Source organism: Euphorbia lathyris, chromosome 6 (assembly GCF_963576675.1).
Source record: "Euphorbia lathyris chromosome 6, ddEupLath1.1, whole genome shotgun sequence".
NCBI classification, from domain to species: domain Eukaryota; kingdom Viridiplantae; phylum Streptophyta; class Magnoliopsida; order Malpighiales; family Euphorbiaceae; genus Euphorbia; species Euphorbia lathyris.
Genome location: NC_088915.1, coordinates 4737888 through 4755491, shown reverse-complemented (window position 1 = coordinate 4755491; position 17604 = coordinate 4737888). Strand labels below are relative to the sequence as shown.

The 17604-nt window shown below is 34.8% G+C and overlaps 1 protein-coding gene across 1 annotated transcript; it reads left to right on the top strand.

Annotated features, from left to right (window-relative positions):
- The first annotated feature begins 554 nt into the window (after positions 1-554).
- On the top strand, positions 555-17166 carry LOC136232865 (glucosidase 2 subunit beta). Its single transcript, XM_066022315.1, has 16 exons — positions 555-830; positions 941-1060; positions 1891-1986; positions 3339-3578; positions 4833-5062; positions 5974-6066; positions 6173-6289; positions 7645-7981; positions 8841-8942; positions 9449-9550; positions 9634-9691; positions 9801-9869; positions 11339-11426; positions 14929-14990; positions 16645-16696; positions 16776-17166. Exons 1-16 carry the CDS (start codon positions 716-718, stop codon positions 16836-16838), a joined length of 1944 nt encoding a protein of 647 aa, XP_065878387.1. The 5' UTR covers positions 555-715; the 3' UTR covers positions 16839-17166.
- The last annotated feature ends 438 nt before the right edge of the window (positions 17167-17604 follow it).

Below are 17604 nucleotides of genomic sequence, written 5' to 3'. Positions count from 1 at the left end.
CATGCTGAAAATATTTGTAATGTACACTCTTTGATATGTAAGAATTGAAACTAAAATATGTTCAGTTAAAAATCTAAAAAAACTAGACAAATGGACCAAATGATTAATATTGACAAAAGATAGAGATTTTATAATATATTTTTCGAAATAGGGGAACTGAACAGTGTGTTAGATAAAAAGACGAAAATAACAGAGTAACATGATCATTTTGTATCTACTATGACTGTCACGAGAGCTAAGACATGTTCAGTTAAAAATCTAAAAAAACTAGACAAATGAACCAAATGGTTAACATTGACAAAAGATAAAGATCTTATAACATATTTTTCGAAATAGGGAAACTCAACAGTGTGTTAGATAAAAAGATAAAAACTAATAAATTACTTATTTAATTAGCCTAGATCTAATAGTAAGTGACTTCAGACTCGATGTGAACGCAACTGAATAAAAATAAGGCTAAATGAGCATAAATAAACGATCCTCAAAAAATCAGTAGCCTTAATGCTTTTTGCCTTATTTAAACTACTGTAACAAAAAACGACGTCGTATTGAATTCAGAAACTCGAAGCTGTGGGTTTCAATTTCTACGCTCCTTCACTCTCTCTGTCTGTGAGGGTTGCTGAGAAAACTGGTGCTAAAGAGCACACAGACTGTATAGTCTGTAGAGCTTTTCCGATTTCAGTAAATTCATTGTTTTGGAGAATTTTCAAGTAAAATGAAATTCCAAAGTTTGCTTGCCATTTATGGTTTTGCGTTAGGATTGTTTTGTATTTCTCTAATTGCTAATTCAGCCGTCCCCAAAGACCCATTTATTGGAATCTCTCCTCAAGGTCGATCTCTCTTTATACTTGTCAATTTCATTTTCTAATTCGTTTCGTTCCCTTTTCTAATTTGATTTTTCTTATTAGTTACTCAATTCATGGAATTTTTTGATGCTCAGATGAGGATTATTACAAGACAACGTCTGATACAATAAAATGTAAAGATGGATCGAAGAAGTTTAGTAAAGTTCAGCTTAATGATGACTTTTGTGATTGCCCTGATGGCTCTGATGAACCTGGTACGTTCTAGTTCTTGCTGCTTATGTTTCTTGTCCTTGCATTTAATCAACTTGAGCATTGGGTTTCTTCATTTTCCGTTATTTTGGATTATGCAAAGAACTGATTTTAGGAGCAATTAGTTTTGCAGTTTTAAAATAAGATAAATTTCTTTAGGGCACTTCCTTTTGGTCTTATCATAATGATCAACGAGTTCCCCTCTATGGAGACATCAGCCTACCTTCAAGAAGGACGTATGCCCACTCTCTTGTCCCCTATAGTGTTCCTTATACTAACCCCAAGCACTGGCAAAGCTACGAGAAGGCTGAGAAGGCTTCGGCATGGAGTGGCAGAAGGGACATATAGGGGACAGGAGAGTCGGGCATACGGGATAGAGTGAAGGGATAGAGTGAAGGGATAGAGGGGAACTCTATAGACACTGTGGGCGCACCGAGCCCACAGTGCTTGCCCGTTATAGGGCGGGGTTTAATCACAGAGAGATCCTCTGGGACGGAATATCGACAGATGCATTGACGGGACCCTCGAGTAGGAGTTGGCTGACCGAGACTTGGGGGAAAGTCGAGGCGCCGCACGGGGCTTTGGCCTGGCTCCGTGACATTGGGAAATGTTATTTCTAAGAAAAATTAGTTAGGAAACAGTAATGGTAATGGTAATGGTAATGGTAATGGTAATGGTAATGGAAAAGAAACGGAAACGCTAATGAGGAAGAGTTTCCTTGCAACATAGATCACTAGGTTTGACCTATTCAAAATTTTAAAGTTTTCTTTTGATAATATGGGTTCCATTTTTAATTTATTCTTCTTATATTGACTACAATTGTTGTTAATTTTAGGTACATCAGCTTGTCCAAATGGAAAATTCTATTGTCGAAATTCAGGGCATGCTGCTCTTCTGATATTTTCTTCCAGAGTCAATGATGGGATCTGTGGTAAGTGTAATGTGTTTTCGAATTTCTAGTTCTTTCTCTGTCTGTTTAAGTGCTCTATTCGAAACAGACAATTATTTGTAGGATGGTTAGACAACCCCTTGTCGAATTTAGAATAAAAAACGACTGTGATTAGTATTTGACTCTATTTGAAGGAATATTCTGATCTTTTGTTTTTATTTTCTGAAGTTTTAGAGCTTAGAAGTGCTGGCAGAGAACAAAACTACGAGCCAAATATAGTTATCATCACTAGATAATCTGATTGGTTTTTATAGTAATATTGATCAATGTGCTTTGTTGGAAGAAATTTAATATTCGTTGGCTGTGACATCTGCTGCTACTGCTATCTTATCACCTGCTTTAGTTATATATATGAGCACATCTGGATAAGTTTACCTGTTATAAGCAAATAATGGTTAAGTTCTTCATCTGCACGTTGCAAAAGCAGGTCAGAAGGTTTGAGTTTATAGTCAGATGTTATCGATGTTGAACATATTTATGGGCTGAGGACTAAAAAAGAAGTCATATACAGTGTCTTTCTATATACGTATTCATGTATTTGTCTTTTGTTATGTATTCAATGGGGAGTGCAAAAAAATAAAAAAATGTTCATACACTTTGAATATCATAATCAGATTTTTTGATGTCTTGTTTCAATTATCTCATTATTGTTGGATACACTGTTATTAGAATCTTACAATTCACGATTTGAATCGTACCATTCGATACGATTCAGCTCTGTTTCGAGCCGAATCTATAGGGTGAATCTAAATTGTAACAGAATCTTACGATTCGTGATTTGAATCATACGATTCGAATCAGCTCTATTTCGAGTCGGATCTTCATCACTGATCATCAAAAACTTCAACAACACTAACTACTAAACCCACTATCCTCTAGTCCGATTGTTATTTTTCAAGTTATCAACTCAAACTAGTTTCATTCCATCATTATCAAGTTGACAACAAGACAAAAGAAACAGAGTCAGAAATTCAAACTCTCGATCTCCAATAGAGTCTGATTTGTGAATTAGTTTTACTAGGATTGCGTTTGCATTAGATTTGAATTTTAAGTACTTGGTTGATATGATTTCCTTTTTAACAATAAAATCGCGTTTCTCGACTAATATTTGATAATATCTTGACTTCAACATGGTAAATATTTTATTTTTTTTATAGTATTATGAATTTGAACTGAATCTTACGATTCGATTCACGAGTCATGATTCACAAAATGTGGATTTTGATTGACGAGTCGAATCTCGATTTGACAACTATGGTTGGATATTACATTAGTATCTGTGGCATATCCTTAGATTTTTCCTCTTGGTTTGAATTTACTGGTTCGCCTTGCAGACTGCTGTGATGGGAGTGATGAGTATGATGGGCAAATTAAATGTCCAAATACTTGTTGGGAGAGTGGAAAAGTGGCTAGGGATAAGTTGCACAGAAAGATTGCAACATATAAAGAAGGGGTTACTTTAAGACAAAAGGAAGTTGAAAAGGCGAAACTAGCAATTGCCAAAGATGAGGCAGAACTATCAAAACTAAGAGATGAGGAAAACATACTGAAAGGGCTAGTTCAACAACTTAAAGGTATAGTTTTTGTTCATGTTCTCTCCTCAATAGCTTTTCTAATGTTCTGCTTAATTATCTCATCATTCTGTCTATTCCAGTCTGTAGGCCACTATATTGAGTTGCATTGTATTTGTTGATTGCATTTCAATCTGCTATTTATATATTGCCATGTTGAATTGAATGTATTCTAAATGCGTTGCATTAACAAGATGTGAACATAACAATGGACGTTTGGTTGCCATAATTCATTTTTCATTCTAGAATCACTTTCTTAGGAAAGTGGTTTTCCCAGCAAGTAATTCCTGGAATTTAACTTTATCATTTTGAGTTTTTTTTTTCCCCATGTAGGTTTAATGATTCTATTACCCTATAGAAAATATACACGTTTTTAGACTAGACTAAATATCCAAAATAATCTTAGGTACAATTCAAGAACTTTTAACTCTATGATATTCATTTAAATGTAACTTTCCTCCTCTCTTAAGTTATTATTATATGTAGTCATGATATGATAATCTAAAGATACTGTCATGGAACCGTTTGAACCAAAAGCTTAAGCTGATAGTTAAAGGTCCAGTTCATATTAATATATGACACACCCCCACACGCGAATGCCTACTGGGCTTGCAGCGTGCACAACACATGTCCATATTACCATGTCCTGCAATTAAATCAACTAATGGGGCTGTCAGGAATCGAACCCTAGACCACTTGGTCAACCTGACTCTGATACCATGTCATGGAATTATTTGAACCAAAAGCTTAAGCTGATAGTTAAAGGTCCACTTCATATTAATATCTGACAGATACATGAGCAAATGTTGGTTGACTTGCTCTAAATATAGTGCTGCTAGAATGAGCTTGACAAAAGGTATTATTATCTATTTCTCTTTTTTTTTGTCTGACAAATAGTTAAATTGTTTTCTTGGTTGTAATTATAATAACAAATAGTCGATTCCGGTCCTAAAAATATTTAAATTATGATAATAGTATCTTAACAGCATTTTAATTTTTCAATGAATGTGAAAGTAATTTTACCACTATTTGGCATGGGAAAGTACTTTCATGTATATATGGCAAAATTTTGGTAGGGTCAGCGACATTTGGTAATTGAATTCCAAGTAATTCAATATTTCTAAACAAGCCAAATACTTGAAAGTTATTTTGAAATGCACCCTAAAGGATAGCTGTAAAAAATAATATGTTTAAAGGCAGTTCTTTGGTGTTTGATAATGTGGAATTAATTGCTTTTGTGCTTTAACTCCCATGTAGAGCGTAAAGAACAAATAGACAAGGCAGAAGAGAAAGAGCGCTTGCAAAAAGAAAAAGAAGAGAAAGAACAAAAAGAAGCTGAAGAAAATCCTAATACAGATAAAAGTAAAGTTGAAGAGGACACTAAGCAAGAAGGACATACTGTGGAGAAAGCTAATATTGGAGATGAAACCATGGAAAGTATCCATGATGATAAAGTTGGTGTTTTAGAGGATTCCCCTTCGGATCAGGTTTGATGTTTACTCTTGATTTTCAATATTTTCTGTCCTCTATATGAAAATGTGCAGTCACGACCTTTGTTATATGCATAGTTGTTAAAGGCGCAAGACGCACTAAGGCATTAAGGTTTCCTGGAGCCTCGAGGCGCATGCCTTAGGAACACGAGGCGCATAAAAAATATATACTCAGTTACTAGTTAAGCATAAACCAAAAAAAACACACTTATGACCACACAAACAAAACAAAACCATATAAAAGCATAATACTAAATCATAAATGTCAAAAACACCAAGTTAAGTTCATACTTCATAGAGACATTAACATATACTTAACGTCTTAACCTAAGTACCTAACTATAACTAATGCTACTAAACTAATAACCATTCTCTGTTTGTTCTTCATTGTGTCTGTAGCAGTTTATTTTTGCATGGAGTCGAGGAGACTCTTCTTTCTTTACGTGACTGCTCTTAATCCTTCTCTATTTTTTCTATATTTAGTTATGACTCTTGATATTATTATTTAGATCGAGGGTTAAGATTAATCAAACATTTATTTTACAGAAAACAGTAAAAAATAAAAAAAACCCTAGTGAAAACCCTCACATGCGCCTCGATCCAGGCTCTGAGGCGCACAAGGCGAGAGCTTTTTCTACAGTGCCCTCTTTCTGCATTGGAGGCTCAAAACCTTGAGCCTCGAGTGAGGCGCGCCTTTAACAACTATGGTTATATGCATTTAAAAGTAGTTTCTTAATGTTGTTTAAGTAGTTCCAGTAGCATGACATTAGAAGTTAACTTTTGAATATTCCAACAAAATTAAGATGAAGACACTACATTGAGCTCAATTTAGACTCTGGATGAACAGATATGGTAATAAGTTCGAAACGAAGTTCCTAATATTTTGTGACATCCATGTTCTTTAATAGGATGTTGCTGGAAAATATGCTGATCATATGGCTGATGCCAAACAAGATGGTACTTCCAAAACCGAAGGATCACCAACAAATAAAGTGGAGCAGGTAAAAGATGAAACATTCTTTATCAATCTGATTTTTTTTTTTCTTTCCCGTTACGTGGTAGTCTCATAGCATATAAGAATGTGGCTCTATATTCTTTTTAATGTAGGTTGCTCCACAGAAGGAAGAGTCTGCATCTTCAGAAAGCATCGATGACTCTGCAGTTGTGAGTGAAACTGTTCCTAGTGTTGGCACTGAGGAATCTCATGATCAAGCTGCGAAAGTGGTAACTCATCTTTCCAATCCTAGAAAGACAGATGAATGAAGTGCATTTATCTTTTTTTTTTCTTTTGCAATTCTTCCATACTGACTTAAAATTAAAGCTGAATCATTTGTCTTCATTTGTAATTCTAACATATTGGTTCCTTATGAGCTTATTTCATGGATTGCCTGATTCCTTTCCTCCTGCTGGATTTTTTTTTTCCCAGAAGAAAATTATGTTGTTATTAAGATAAGTTGCTATTGTAATATTTGTTTATGCACTTGGCACATGTACCTATAGGGTAAGGTAGTCATGTGCAGGTTTCTAGAAAATGTACTAGAATATTGTATCTTGCAGGATATTTTCTGCATGATGTGGGATTGAACAAAATATTCTTGTGTTGTCGAAGTCAATCTCATTCTTAAATAACTTAATCTATCCAAATTGTTCAATTATGAGGTAGGATATAACTTGATAAAGGCATTGGATCTGAGTTCTACAATTGGATTCTTATTGTATAATTTAGGCTTAATATATCAGTTGCCCCCTGAACTTACAAGGTGTCTCATTAGCCCCCTAAATTTGTTTAGTGTGTCATGATTAAGTCCCTAAATCTATAAAAACGCCATAAAAATGTACAAAATAAAAAGTTAATTTGTTTTAAAGACTTAAAATCACGAATTAAGCCTTTACTTTTTAAGTTTTGATTTTTTTTACGGATTTAGACAAATTGCAATGTAGGTCACTTTAAACAAGTTCAGGGGGCAAATGGATCACTATAAGCAAGTTTAGGGGGCCAATAGGTCATTTTAAACAAATTCAGGTGGTCAATAGGTTATTTTAAGCAAGTTGAGGGAGCTAACGAGACACTATGTAAGTTCAGGGGGCCAATCAATCTTTTTGGACAAGTTCAGGGGGCTTTTGATGTATTAAGCCTATAATTTAATTTCACGAAATTATGTGTAAAGAAAAATAATAATCAGAGGATGTAAGGATAGGAGTGTAAAGGATAGGCAGAAGGAGATGAATCTGATGAATGGTTGGTGCCTTGGTGGCAGAGCTTTTTATTTTCTTTTTTCTCTTTCTATCTCATTTTTATACTGTTGTTTTTATTTCTTTTAAAGCCATAAAGTGTAGGGGTTTTTTAGTTTTTTTTGTTTGTTTTATCAACCGAATCATTTATGAAAATGTGGCTGCTTGCTTTTAATATGGAAGGAAAATTTTGCACCAAATATTTACAAACAATTTTCTTGAAATTGTTAATATATTGAACTTGTTGACTAACTTTGAATAATGCTATAGAAGATAATGTTGCGTGTGATATTCCTGACTAAGAATTTATGCCTATCTTTCATAATTTCTTTCCATGTTAACTACAGGGCAATGACGTCTCTGAAAATACTGAAGGTTTGTCCAAGGAAGAGCTGGGCCGTCTTGTTGCTTCTCGCTGGACAGGAAATTCTGAGAAGCAGACAGATGAAGTTGATGTTACAAAGGATGATTATACTGAAGATCATGAATACCATGAAGAGAATCTAGCAGAGACGCATGCTGATGACGATGAGGGCTATTCTTCAGAAACTGATGAAGATAGTGGAAAATATGATGATGTTGATGTAGAAGATGACATAGATGATACTTATGAAGACAATGCTCATCATGATGATGCCAGTTCTTCTTATAGACCTGATCCTGATGATGATTTTGACTTCTCAGGTTTGGTTCTCTGCCCTTTAATTTGTGAGTCTATGTCTTGGTTAGGGCAAAACAGTAATTTTGGCCCCTGTACTTGGTCAAATTTTGGTTTTCAGTCACTGAACATTTATCTTGTTAAAAATGAACTCCTGTGAGCGAAATCGTTATACTTGCAGCTCATCGAAAATGTACCCTTCAATAGACGGAACTTTGATTTTCTTTATTTCGAATGCGGAGTTCACAGTACTTGGCATTTAAGTATGGCGATTTCATCCATTAAGAGGTGAATTTCAACAAAATTTAAAGGCAAAAAGCATCGTTAGGTCCCTGATATTTGATTTTTTGGTTCATTAAGCCCCTGGTCATTTATTTTTGGTCACATTAAGCCCTTGCTTACCAAATTAGTAAGTTGTGAACATCTAATTCTGTTAAAATGACGTTACTAATTTCATTTGTATTTGAGATTATATAAAAAGATATTTTTTACAGTTTGAATTAAGGTTTTTACAGTTCTTCTATAGCCACATTACACATCTAAAATTGCTTTCAAAAGGTGAAAGAAAACAAATTTCGAATGCAGGTGCAATGAATAACACTGTTAACCGAGTTTTATGTTCAAAATTGATTTTTTTGGTCATCAAGGGCTTAAAGTGACAAAAAATAAAAGATTAGTGGCTTAATGTATCAAGATAAAAGGTTAAGGGCTTAATGAACCAAAAAATCAAAGATCAGGGGTCTGACGATGCTTTTTGCCAAAAGTAAATTCAGGGGCCAAATTTCACCAAATAAAAGTTTGTGCTCAAACTTAAAAAATTGTTTTCCTGTTAGATAATCAAGTTGTTCCATTTTGGACTGACATAAACCATGTGATATTTGATAGATACAACCTCAAGTAATCCAACATGGTTGGAGAAGCTACAACAAACTGCTCGTAACATTTTACATGCTGTTAATATCTTCCAAACTCCAGTGGATAAATCAGGTATAGTTCAAAAACCTTAATTATTAGGCATTGTTCAAAACCAAGGCCGCCTTTACCGCCTAGGCTCTCGAAATCGAGAATCCGCTCCGATTTTCTCCAATTAGTCCCTCTAGGCGTTTTTTGGCCTCTAGGCGATTTTTAGTCGCCTAGGCCGCCTAGGCGCCGCCGAAGAGACGATGAATTGTTGCAATGTTGATGTTTGCACATTTTTAAAGATATATGTTACAAATATACGTATTTTTCTATATTAAATAATTTTATATTATTATTTTTAGACATTATAATGCATATTTTAATTGAATTTATATAACAATTTGTTGATTAATAAATAAAAAATACAAAAATACAAATCCGATTAGTCCCCAACTAATCCTCGATTAATCTTCGAGGGCCCTGTCCGACCGACTAGGGCCTACCTTTTTTTATAACCTTGTTATTAGGTACTGATTTAATCTGAGGAATAAGTCCAAGTCGTCTGATTATATATTTCTTTTTGGTGTCCTTAGAGGCAGCTCGCATACGCAAGGAATACGAAGAATCCAGCTCCAAGTTGTCCAAAATGCAGTCAAGGATATCAAGTTTATCGCAAAAGTTAGGACATGATTATGGTTAGTATGCCATGAACTGTATCCATATGCATCCAGCAACGTCGTTATCTTCCTTAAGCTCACCGTAATGTTTTATATTGCAGGAAAAGAGAAGGAGTTCTATTCATTCTATGATCATTGTTTTGATAGCAAGCAGAACAAGTTACAGAACCTTACCTAATTTATCTTTTCATCACACTCTTTTCTTTCTAGAAGAACTCTTAGTTATTGATATACTCCTTATCTTTGGCAATTTAAATATTTGATTCAGGTACGTTTACAAAGTCTGCCCTTTCAAACATGCTTCTCAAGAGGAGGGCCATTCGACAACTCGTTTGGGGTAAGCACCAATGAGATTCATTTTGTTCCTTACATACTAATATCCCTATTTTCGCTTTAAATGAGTGTCATTTAAGGGCAAATTATTAGAAGCACCCGGTTCTCCATGTCAAATGAAGGACCTCCCATACATATTTTGACACGTGTAACATGGACCCACACATATTATAAGAGATCCCACTATTTTAATTATTACGTGGGGTCACAATATACGTGTCCAAATGTGAATTGGAGGTCTTCCGAGTGACATGGAAGACCCGGTGCTTAATATAAGAACTCGTCATTTAAGAGCTAAGGAAAGGATATAAGTAGATATATGCTTTTAGTTTGGGGTGTCAATGGGTCATGTTCAGTATTGAATGAGTCAATCCAATCACGACCCAAAATTTTTCATGAATTTGACAAAAAAAACCTATTTACCAAGATCCGAACCCACTTATTTCGTGTTGGGTTTGCCTCGTGAGTGGGGCCGAGTACAGTTTTACCACTTCTATTAAGGGTAACATGAAAAGATATGCGAGGCATAGTAGTAATTTCAAATATTCGTGTCATTTTCTGGTTAGCATGTCAACCCAAACAACACCTGAAATTTTGCATGTCATTATCAGGCTAGTCCGAATTCGATAAGAAAACCTTATTTGATAAAACACTAATCCCCTTTTCTCGTGTTATGTTTGTTCGTATGCAATAGTAGCTGACTGCTGCTATTTATTCTGCATCTTCTATTTTCTTATGCTACTATCTGTTCTGCATCTTCTGTTTACCAAAATCCTAACCCACTTATTTCGTGTTGGGTTTGCCTCGTAAGCGCGGGTCGCTTACAGTTTTACCACTTCTATTAAGGGTAACATGTAAAGATATGCGAGGTATAGTAATTTCAAATATTCGTGTCATTTTTAAGTTAGCATGTCAACCCAAACAAGACCTGAAATTTTGCGTGCCATTATCAGGCTAATCCGAATTCGATAAGAAAACCTTATTTAATAAGAAACTAATCCCCTTTTCTCGTGTTCTGTTTGTTCGTGCTCATGAGTCATATTTACTCAATTTTTTTATGCAATAGTAGCTGACTACTGCTATTTGTTCTGCATCTTCTATTTTCTTATGCTACTATTTGTTCTGCATCTTCTATTTACCAAAATCCTAACCCACTTATTTCGTGTTGGGTTTGCCTCGTAACTGCGGTTCGCTTACAGTTTTATCACATGTAAAGATATGTGAGGTATAGTAGTAATTTCAAATATTGGTGTCACTTTCTGGTTAGCATGTCAACACAAACAAGACCTGAAATTTTGCGTGTCATTATCAGGCTAATCCGAATTCGATAAGAAAACTTTATTTAATAACACTAACCCCCTTTTCTCGTGTTCTGTTTGTTCGTGTTCGTGGGTCATATTTACTCAATTTTTTATGCAATAGTAGCTGACTGCTGCTATTTATTCTGCATCTTCTATTTTCTTATGCAAATAGGCGATGGGAAAAATTTGAGGATTCATACCGGACCATGATATTTTCAAATGGCGACAAGTGTTGGAATGGGCCTGATAGAAGTTTAAAGGTATTTTTGCATTATCTTCTTTTTTTTTTTTTTTTTTGACAATTCTATGGTAAACAAAACAATCGTGTATTTAATACACACACACATATATATATATATGTTCTTGCTGATAATGCATAATGTGTATTTGTTTATAGCAAATTGTTTTTAGTAATCACTTAGTGAGTATTATGAATATAAAATCAATATTTTAATATTTTTTTCATTGATTTGGCAGAATTATGTAATATATTAACAAAAATGACATTCTAGTCGTGTGTGTGCATTAATCTGATAGTCGGATTTGATACAACCAAATGTTGAATATAACTTATGCCAAACTTTAGAAATAAGGGATTAGGTGTAAAATTACTCCTAACGTTTATAATAGTTCGGAGCTATTTTACCCCTAACATCTAAAATGGTACAATTTTACCCATAATGTTGGCAGCCAAGAGCAATTTTACCCCTCACGTTGGCCGTCAAGAGCAATTTTACCCATATTTTGTTCCTTATTTTGCATCAATTGTACATCAGTGGTTTTAAAACAAAGATTTCATCTTTTTTGTGATTTCATAATAGAATTGGAGATTAATATTTTTAAATTCGGTGAAATGTTTGATTTTTTTTGCCCAAACTTGTACAAAATACGATATATATTTTTTATTTTTTTGTAATTTTTTCCACGTCTATTTTTATGTTTGTGATATGCTATTAACTGGTGATAAAAATGACGTACATATAAAGTGTAAATGACAAAATTTATGACTGGGAAGACAGTTTGAGAAATATTTCTCAAATTGACCCAACTTAGCCATGTTAGGGGTAAGATTGCACCATTTTAGACGGAACTTTAGGGGCATATTTGCACCTTATCTTTAGAAATATACACTCTAATTAGCAGATTGAAAAGTCTGACGTTGCATATTGAATAGTTTTTCTAATGGTAATTGGTATCATGACTAATAGGTTTTAACATTGGTTTAAATGCACAGTCACTGTGACTGAACTTTTATGATTGTCTCAAAATGGTTATTCAACTTCAGTTTGTCTCAATAAAATCATTTAACTTTGAATTTTGTCGCAATAAAGTCACTCTGGCGACTTCAAGAGCAAAAAAAAAAAAAAACAAGAAAAGTGACGTGGTTGCCAACTTTCACCGCTATCTGAAACTAAACATGGCTGCCACCTAAATGACAATTGGCTGCTACCTAGCAGACGAAACGACACGTGTTGGCTAGGTGGAATCCTTCGGTCAGCTACGTGGTAGTCATATGTTGTTTCGGTCAGGTAAAAGTTTACTAGTGGTGCCATGAAAGCCACGTAATATTTCCGGTGTTCTTTTGCTCTTGAAGTCACCAGATTGACTTTATTGAGACAAAATTCAGAGTTGAATGATTTTGTTGAGATAAATTGAAGTCGAGTGACCATTTTGAGAAGTTCAGTAAGCAATGGTGCATTTAACCCTTTTAATATTTACACTGGTAGGATATATATTAGCTAACAAAATAATGATCCGATCGATAGTGTCAACAATTGTTAGAGATTTAATTGTAAAGGTTAATGATCTGATTATATTTGGATATAGAAAAAGTTATATTTCTTATTTTAAAGGCTTAAGGTGTTATTGAGCCCCTGATCTATTCAAAATTTTGGCATTTGGCCCTTGATCTATTATTTGGTCAAATTTGGCCCATTAAACTATCCCAATTGGTAAAATTTCACCCAATTTAGATGGGGACTTGACAAAACTGTTATCCCCTCTCATATGTAATGATATTTTGACATATGAGCTTGACACGTCACACATCTTGAAGTTTATTTGGCACATAAACTCTCTTATGTCAAAATAATTAATTAGATTAAAAAATAAAAACAAATCTCTAAATTAAAATTTATCAAAATTAGGTGTTAAAATATCATCACGTGCTAATTGAATAACAATTATGTGAAGTATCCATTTAAATTGGGTGAAATTGCACCAAATGGGATAGATCATGGGCCAAATGTGACCAAATAATAGGTCAGAGGCCAAATAACAAAATTTTGAATAGTTCAAGGGCTAAATAGTGGTTTAAGCCTAAAAAAGGGCGGTCTGGTGCACTACGCGTCCCCGCTAAGCGAGGGTCCGGGGAGGGGTCCCACCACAAGGGTGTATTGGGGGCAAGCCTTCCCCTACCAATTTTTTGGCAAGAGACCACTCCTAAGACTCGAACCTGTGACCACTCGGTCACACGACAACAACGTTTATCGTTGCGCCAAGGCTCGCAAATAGTGGTTTAAGCCTATTTTAAAAAATTAAAGTCGAGGGCTTTTTTGTCTATTCACTTGTTTCCCCTCCCATTTGAATGTGGGGATGCTATTAGGTCTTAAGTTTCCTTCTCTAGAGATCAGAACTAGAAGTGCCTAGCTTGGTCTCAGTTTCTGAATAGGCTGTAACCGTGCGAGGCTGGTCGAGCTTTGGCCTGTTCATGCTCGGCTCGCCAAAAAATGGACATACTTGAGCTCAGTTTAAGCTCAACATCTTGTTTGAGCTCGGTTCATGAAAAAAATTATCTGATCGCGGGCTGCTCGTGAGCAGATTGTTTATTTGTTTACGAGTTTTGATCGCGAGTAGCTCGTTAATTCTGTTCATGAACTTTGCTAGCGAATAACTCATTAATTATGTTCATAAGCAAGACTCATGGACATACTTGAGCTCAGTTTAAGCTCAACATCTTGTTCGAGCTCGGTTCATGAAAAAAATTATCTGATCACGGGCTGCTCGTGAGCAGCTTGTTTATTTGTTTATGAGTTTTGATAGCGAGTAGCTCGTTAATTCTGTTCATGAACTTTGCTAGCGAATAACTCATTAATTTTGTTCATAAGCAAGACTCTTGAACAGCTCATTAATTCTTTTTAAAATGAAGAATTGAAGTCGAAGATAGAGTTTCAATCTCATTTGAAGTTTCTTTAATAAAACTAAAAAACTACGTAGTTTTACATTCCCCTTTATAGAAAAACTATTATTAAAAAAGTAATTGAACCGGACTTGCTCACGAGCTTGTTCACGAACTTATAAACGAGCCTGCTTGTGAGCTCTGGAGCCAGAGTTTTATTGTGCTCAAGCTTGGCTTGTTTACGAATCAAGCCTCAAAATCATGCTCAAGCTTGGCTCGTTTATAAATCGAGCCGAACAAGGTCGAGATTTTACCGAACTGAACGCCAAACCTCTCATATTCAACCCTAGATCTGAACACCGAACGGCTCGGCTCATTTACAACCCTAGATTTGAACCAACAATGGATAGAACAATCTCATATGTAAAAGGAGCGCATACGTTCCTCGTTTCGTTTTTGTGTTTGGCATTCGTTTTTCATTCCTTTGCTGCAATTGTAAAAGGAGAGTAGTTTGACATTTCAGTCTCTACTTTCCACTGAAAATTAAGCAATTAAATCACCAATCAAACTTCGTTTCATCGTATAAAAGAATCTACGAATCTGCTCTCTCTTCTAATACTGCAATCACGTACGTTGTTTTACAGGTCAGACTCAGATGTGGATTGCAAAATGAGGTTACTGATGTCGATGAACCAAGCCGTTGCGAGTAAGTAAACTACATCTCTTTGATTATTTCTTGTAGATGTGGCAATTATCGGGTTCATATTATGTTCATGTCGTGTCAATTTCAGATGGGATAAGGTGCAAAAATACGGGTTAAATGCGCCGTTGGTCACTCAAATTCAATTTGTCTCAATAAAATCACTCAACTTTGAGTTTTGTCTCAATTAGGTCACTCCGGCGATTTTAGTGATTAAAATGGATTGGAACAATGTCATGAGTAACACATCAGCATGGGTCAACTTAGATATATGGTTAAAACGACACATGACATCCATTTATGCGCTATCTGGCAGCCACATGCCGTTATTTTTATGAAAAAAAAAACAAAATTTAGTTTTTTTCATAAAAATAACCAACATGTGGCTCCCACGTGTCGTTTCGGTTGTTAACTCATGCTCACATGTCATCCATGACATCATTTCGATCCATTTTAACCCTTGAAATTGCCGGAGTGACCTAATTGAGACAAAATTCAAAATTGAGTGATTTTATTGAGACAAATTGAAGTTGAGTGACCATTTTGAGACAATCATGTAAGTTCAGTGACCAACGATGCATTTTAACCTCAAAAATACCTCTAACGTTTACAACCAGGAGCAAGTTTACCCCTAACGTTGGCAGCAAAGAGCAATTTTTCCCCTAACGTTGGCAAGTTGGGTCAATTTCAGACATTATTATAAAACACAGATATTTTGTTCCTTATTCTGCACCAATTACATATATTGGTTCTAAAAAAATGATTTCATATTTTTTATGATTTAATAATAGAATTTGAGATTAATATTTATAAATTTGGCGAAATATATGAATTTTTTTTATCCAACTCGTAAAACAGACTATTTTTAATTTTTTTTTTAATTTTTTTCCACGTCTAATCTGTTACTAATGAGTGATAAAATGACGCACACTATGAAGTACGGACGACAAAATTCATGATCAAGAAGACAGTTTGATGAATTATTTTTCAAATTAACCCAATTTGTCAATGTTAGGGGGTAAAATTGCTCTTGGCCGCCAACGTTAGGAGTAAAATTGCACCAGTTTAGACGTTTAGGGTAAAATTGCTCCGGGATGTAAACGTTAGAGGTATTTTTGCACCTTATCCCATTTCGGATTAGTGTCAAAACCCTAACCCAACCCAAAAACTTCCATGTCATAATCGGGTTAGTGTCGGTTTTGTGTCGTGTTTTCAGGTCACATGTTGTTTTATTATGTTGTGAATTTTAAAAATAAAGGAAGAGATGGTACTATTTTATATCATTTTTGGATTAATGTGCGAACACTAACCATCCAAAAGTCCGTTAGTATCATGTTGGGGGTTCACGTAATGTGTTTATAAAAGGTTTGATTCGTGTTTGCAAGTAATAATAGTAATTTTATTACCTTATTAATAAATTAACACGTAAAAACATGAGAAAATATAACAAAAATTTTAAATAGTTTTTTTTATTTCGTGTCATTTTTGGGTTAGCATGTCAACCCTAACCAAACCCAAACATTTACGTGTGATGTGTCAACCCAAAAATAATACGTTACCTACTAAGCTACTAAACTCAAACACTAAAATTGCTTGTTGTGTTGCCACCTCTAATTTCTTGTAATTTCTTTCTCAAAACGCTCTACATTTTTCGCCGCAGATATGTAGCAGTCTTATCTACCCCAGCTCTATGCCTGGAAGAAAAACTTAAGGTAATATACTTAACCACGCGTAACCCGAGTTCTTCGTCTTTTTTCTTTTGAACTCTAACAGAACTTTGAAAATGCACAGGAACTGGAAGAGAAACTCGATTCGTTGACTAAAGAGCAACCGCAGAGCCACGATGAACTGTAAACTGCCACCGGAGATTTGCGACAAACGGTTTTCCCGAGGATGCTGACTTACCAAACATAGAGATACCCTTATTTTAAGAGGGCTGGTAATTTAGAAATCTGGGGCAGTAAATTTTTTTTGGTATGTTTGAACATTGTGGAGAGACCCCTCCCCGGACCCTCGCTTAGTGGGGATGCGTAGTGCACCGGGCCGCCCTTGAACATTGTGGAGGCGGATTAGATTGAGAGTTGATAGAAACTAGGATCAAAATTGGACTAATTTGAACTGATTTTGAAATTATTCGTACATTAATATATCTTATATGAAACTAATTTTAGAATTATAAGAATAGTAGTTGGTTTCTTTCTAGTATTTGACATTGTGAGATGTTTGTTTGAGGCTCGTTTCTGAGCTGTGCATGGATCCTAGAGATACTAGATTGGACTGAATATCCGAAGAAAAAGATGTAGAATTTGAATGAAATTGTGACTATTTTTTTTATCAAATTCGACTAGTTTAGTTAAGAAAAAGTCAACAGTTTGGTCTGATTTTGGATTCTTTTTCTCGAATATTTGATCTAATATAGTATCTTTTAAGATCTGTGCCAAGCTTTAATGGATATCATAGTTTTTAGGGTAAATAATTTATTATTCCTCCTTTTTTTTTAAGTAACATACTGTTTAATCTCCCTATTTTGAAAACACTATAAGGTCCATATCTTTTGTCACCGTTTTGTCATTTTGTCTATTTTTTTAGATCTTTAACAAAACACATCTTAGCTTTCAGG